The 5,912-nt window shown below is 38.3% G+C and overlaps 1 protein-coding gene across 1 annotated transcript; it reads right to left on the bottom strand.

Moving 5' to 3' along the window:
* On the bottom strand, positions 1-732 carry LOC148117818 (histone H3.3A-like). The gene has a single exon (XM_087901689.1). The coding sequence runs from the start codon at positions 715-717 to the stop codon at positions 307-309; it is 411 nt and encodes a 136-aa protein (XP_087757815.1). The 5' UTR covers positions 718-732; the 3' UTR covers positions 1-306.
* Positions 733-5,912: the final 5,180 nt, after the last annotated feature.

The raw sequence follows: 5,912 nt of genomic DNA, 5'->3' as shown, positions 1-5,912 counted from the left end.
TTGTCCAGAAAATTTTAACAGGTTTATTTATAATTGTTATAAAGTTGAACTGTTGAAATGTGTTCACTGAAACATTTTGCTTGCATTAATGCTTTACATCTTGCATTTATATTAAAAATTCACACACAAATGAAAATGGAAAAACTGCCAATACCTGATTTCTGTCCCCTATTTTTCCACTCGCAATCATATACTTAGGTACCTTTTGACCCCATGGAAAAAATATCTAACATTCAGAACTACTGATAACAGGAAGAAGAGGAAAAAAAATTTTGAGAATGAAATGTTTCCCCTCATAGTGGACTCTTAAGCACGTTCTCCGCGTATGCGGCGTGCTAGCTGGATATCTTTTGGCATAATTGTTACACGTTTGGCATGGATAGCACACAGGTTGGTATCTTCAAAAAGGCCAACCAGATAGGCCTCACTTGCCTCCTGCAAAGCACCAATCGCTGCACTCTGGAAGCGCAGATCTGTTTTGAAGTCCTGAGCAATTTCTCGCACCAGACGCTGGAAGGGGAGTTTGCAGATCAGAAGTTCAGTGGATTTCTGATAGCGTCTGATTTCACGGAGTGCCACAGTACCAGGCCTGTAACGATGAGGTTTCTTCACCCCTCCAGTAGAGGGCGCACTCTTGCGAGCGGCTTTTGTAGCCAGTTGTTTCCTGGGTGCTTTACCATCAGTGGATTTACGGGCAGTCTGCTTTGTACGAGCCATGGTATGGGCACCTCCTTATTTACCCCCCTTCTCCTTTGGCTGGAGCTCGGCAAGTGAGAGGTGGCGCTGGCGTTAGAGAGCGGCGGCGCGGTGACGGCTGTGAACACCTCACTCTGTCTTTTTTAAAAGATGCATTTCAGTCTGGACAGTGGTGGCACACACCTTTAATCCCAGAACTCAGGAGGCAGAGGCAGGCAGATCTCTGAGTTCAAGCTCGGTCAGGATGAGTGAGTTCTAGGACAGTCCATCTATTTTCTAGCAAATTTTTAACTCTTTTTCTTCATAGCTGAGTATTGTTTTATGTATATATACATATATGTACATACATATATTGTTGCAAAAGGAGCGGCTGGCTGCATTACTGCCTGGATCCCAGCTCCCCGGCTAGTTTACACCCGAAATAATTACATGGAAACTGTATTCATTTAAACACTGCCCAGTCCATTAGTTCTAGCCTCTTATTGGCTAATTCTCACATCTTGACTAACCCATATCTAATAATCTGTATGCCACCATGAGGTCGTGGCTTACCGGCGTGAATCTAGCCAGTGTCCACCTGAGGAAGGGGAATCATGGCGTCTGCCTGACTCCGCTTTTTTTCTCCCAGCATTCTGTTCTGTCTACCCCACCCACCTATCTGGTAGGTGTTCTGACCTATCAGGCCAAGCAGTTTCTTTATTAATTAACCAATGAAAGCAACACATAGAAAGAAGGTCCTCCTACATCTATCTCATCTATCTATCTATCTATCTATCTATCTATCTATCTATCTATCTATCTATCTGTATATATAATTTTTATTATCTATTTTATTGCTGATTGACAATTAGGTTGATTCCAGTTAGTTCTTCTCTACAATTAATAAAGCAGCAATAAACTTGGTGTCTAAATATCTCTATGGTAGGGTATAGAGTTTTCCGGGTACATGCCCAGGAGTAAAATAGCTGATCATATTGCAGTTCTATTTTTAATGTTTTGAGAACTCTCCAAATTGAACTCCACAACGGCTGTACTCCTTTGCATGGTCACCAACAGTGGATGAAGGTTCATTTCTCTACACATCCTCTCCAATACTCGTCAGATTTATCGATAGCCGTTCAGACATGGGTGAGGTAGTAACTCAAAGTGTTTTAATTTACATTTTCCTGGTAGCTAGGGATATTGAACACTATTTAAAATAGTTATTGGCCTTTTGTATTTCTTTTTTAAAAGCTGTCTGTTAAGTTCATTTGCCTATTTGTTAATTGGCAGTTTTCTCCTTGGTATTTATTTTATTATTAAATACCAAGTTATGCCCTTGGTATTTGATTTCCGCAAATTCTTTTAATTCTTGTCATCAGCACCGTCTCTGAAGCGTAGCTGGGAAGACATTCTCCCACACTGTGAGCTGTCTATTAACTCTCCTGACTGCTTCCTTTGCTGGACAGAAACCTTTTGTTCTGTAGTTCCATCTGTTAATACTTGAGGTTAGTTCCTATGGTATTGGTGTTCTTTTTAAAAAGTTCTTGGCTGTACCATTATCTTGAAGGGCATCTCAAGAGTTTCCTTCTAGAAGTTTCAGCTTTAAGATAAGTCTTAGATTCACTTTGAATTGATTTTTGTACAAGGTGAGAGATATAACCCATTTTATTCTTCTCCAGGTGGAAATCTGAATAGTTCTTCCCCTAGACATTTCAGAATTCCATATTTCAGATTTGATTACTTTTGAAAGAAAGGTTTGATTTAAGTGGTAAAGCATAAGGACATGAGATGCCCTTTACAAATCACTGCATATTATATACATGTACTGAAAATTATCACACTATACCCCCTAAATATTACATAAACATAAAATTCGTTTCTCTGTATAAACATTTTGGTAGAATTTGCCACTGCCTTTTAATTAATATTATTATTTTGTGTCTGGGTGTTTTGCTTGCACATATGTCTGTGCACCATGTATGTCTTTGTGCTGTGGAGGCTAGAAGACAGGGTCACAACCCTTGGAACTTGAGTTACAGGCAGTTGTGAGCTGCCTTGTGGGTTCTCATTGAAGGACAGCCAGAGTTCTCTACAGACCTCTCCGCTGCCTTTTGACTTTCTATTTCCTCACACTAGATGACAACTTTGTGACCTGTTTTCTACTTATTCCTTACACAGCAGGAAACAAATTAATTTGCATAAGTTTGGATTTCGTCTGATTTTACATTAGCCAGTTTTTCCATTCACATACAAAAGTAGTCTGCCCACTGTTTTGACTCACCTCTTTGATGTCCTATTAAGAAAATTTGTTGGATCTGGAGACATGGTTCAGTGGTTAAGGATACTGGCTGCTCTTACAGAAAACCCTGATTCAATTCTCACCCTTACATGGCAGCTCACCATCGTCTGAAATTCTAGCTCCAGGGAACCTGACACCTTCACACAAACATGCATGCAGGCAAAACACTAACATATAAAATAAAATAATCATTTTTAAAATGAAAATGTGTGGAAACCAATTTCTATCCCTCTTATTCAGCACCTTAGGCAGTGAACAACTTTAATTTGTTGACATTATACACTTTCCACAAAGTTCCACAAGGTGGTGCCCAAATATCTTTTTTAAAGCAATAATGCCTAAGCCTCATGGTAGTTCCTGGCTAATTTGCATTGGCATTTCTGAATTTGATAAATTAGCAAAACATGCAATATGTAATTTTGAGTAAAAAAAATCACTTATAATAATAGTAAATAAAGTTACATATGCATAATTTCAGAATTTGTAGTTCTTGATATAAGCAATGATTATTATAGCAAATAACTTTAGTATATGGTTTAATATTGTTAAAAGCTTCCTTTTTTATTTGTTTGTCTTGTTTTTTGAGACAGGGTTTCTATGTGTAACAGTTCTACCTATCCTGGAACTAGCTCTTGTAGATCAGACTGGCCCCAAACTCACAGAGATCCACCTGCCTCTGCCTTTCAAGTGCTGGGATTAAAGGTGTGCACCACCACTGCCCAGCTATTAAAAGCTTTTGAAACCCCAAATCATAAATTAAGAATTTGCATCAAATTCCTCTTATTGTAAGCTTTATCTACAGCTGAGTTTGCCTTTGTGCAGAGTTTCAAAGAGTAGAAGAAGCAAACTAGTATATTAGAAAAATTACATTTTGATAAAACCCTAAAAACAACTCTATGGCCTTAATTTGGAATGATACTTTTGAAACGATAGATTATGGGCAGGCACAGAGCGAGACACAGAGGAGGACAATAATCTACATGTTTAAAATCATTTTTGCTCAGGAATTAAAAAAAAATACACTTTGTTTTCTGAATCTATCTTAAATACAGTAATTGGTTTCTTTGATTTATTATTTATTCACACCAGTGCTAAGCCCTAACTGTATTGCTAGCTATATTTTCATCAGGTATCAATTACATGAAGCACAGATAATGTGATCAGTATAAAACCTTCAGCTACTTGGATAAAACTAGGCAAACCTGGAGGAGAAAGTTTCCCAGTCAATAGAAAGTTCTAAGATGGAGTGTTCATGCCTTTGATGGTCAAGCACCAAGATTTACACAGTGAGAAGTGAGAACCATAACATGCTGGAATTCGGCCCATGATGGCTTTTCCTGAGCCGCTTGCCCCTAAAGTTAAACTCATATTTTCCAAATGTAAATTTCTTTACATGCAGCCTCCTACTTTTCCTGCTCTGCCATAAGCCTGGTAAGGGTGAAAGGCCACAGCCTCCAGGGGTGCTCAGAAAAAATGAGAGGTAGCTAGTGGCCGCAATAGCGAGCTGAACTTTATTTTCTCTCTAATTCTATCTGATCCTTTTTGTGGCTGTTAACATTACCCCCTGTTTTATCAACTTTGAAATGGGGAAAATTAAATGTGCTTTGTCTTTACACTCTATTTTGAGGTTTGGTACTATTGTTTGCCTTTAGAAGTTTTAATCCTGGGGAGTTAAATAATTTCATCATCATATAGTACACCAGTACTAGAAAGGAAAATCAACTAACTGAAAACTAGCAAATATTTTCTACATTAAAAACAGGATGTAGGGTTGAAGATACAGCTTGCAACACAAGTGTGAGGATCTGAGTTCAGATCCTCAGAAACGACAGGGAAGCCGGTGTCAATAGAAGAAAGGAAGGACCAACACACAAACACTCTTCTGCCATCATGCACTGTAGTACCCATGCACCAGAATTCCCAGAAATGAAGACACACACACACACACACACACAGAGACAAACCATACACACCATAGAAAAGTTGTGAGTGTGTGTGTGTGTGTTTTAAAGCAGGAGCCAATTAGTGTTATTAAAAGCTCTGGTCTTTCAATGGGTGTTGAATGAAAAAGTTAACTTTTTTATTCATTGAGTGAAGGGAATAAAAAAAAATAAAACTGAGCTTTTACACCTAAGATCTATCCAACCTCTTTTTTTGGTATTTATTAGAGAGGAAAATTGTCCATTTTTTCTAGATAACATCCCAATATTTTGATCTGAAGTAGTTGCCTTGACAAGGAAGAAACCGCATGAAGGAGGGAAGCATACAAAAGGGACATTCTAGTAGGCATGATGCTGTGGGGTTTATGCTGCCACTTTGCTCTTGGGGACAATATGTGTTGTATGTGTGACAATTACTCAAGCTGGGAACCAAATGCCAGAAGATTAAGGAAGATTTATTAGGGAATAGATGATGTAAGAAAACAATTGTGTCAAATTACTGCATGCTAAAGTTATTCTAAAAGGAAAGTTTTAAAACTAGTAATAGCAATAGCAAAAAAAAAGAAAAAAACCCAATAAAATTAGAGGGTGTGGGAAAGATAAACTCAATCAGAGTTTGGTGAGGAAGCTGGGACGGGAATCTACTGTTCTAGACTTAGGGAAGACCCCACCTCCCAAGCTTCACTGCCAATGACGACTTTCATTTCCTATCATCTTTGAAGGACTTTAATTTTTCTCTTTGCTGATGAATAGGACCAATATCTTCTTGATGTTCCTGTATATATTTTAGAAATATAAGTACAGAATATGAAGGCACATACAGAAGATAAGACAAAAACCATAGAATAATGCAGGGAGGGTGTTCCAGTGATTACTGAAACCACCCACGTTTATTTTTCCACAGCTTTTATACCCAGCATAAGCGGGGGGAGGTAACAAAAGACTGTATTCGCACGATACAAAGGACAACTCAAACAGTCAACTGCGGTGACTCT

The sequence above is a fragment of the Myodes glareolus genome, chromosome 25, assembly GCF_982192425.1.
Source record: "Myodes glareolus chromosome 25, mMyoGla1.1, whole genome shotgun sequence".
Classification (NCBI taxonomy): Eukaryota; Metazoa; Chordata; class Mammalia; order Rodentia; family Cricetidae; genus Myodes; species Myodes glareolus.
This window is presented reverse-complemented; position numbering and strand designations above follow the sequence as displayed.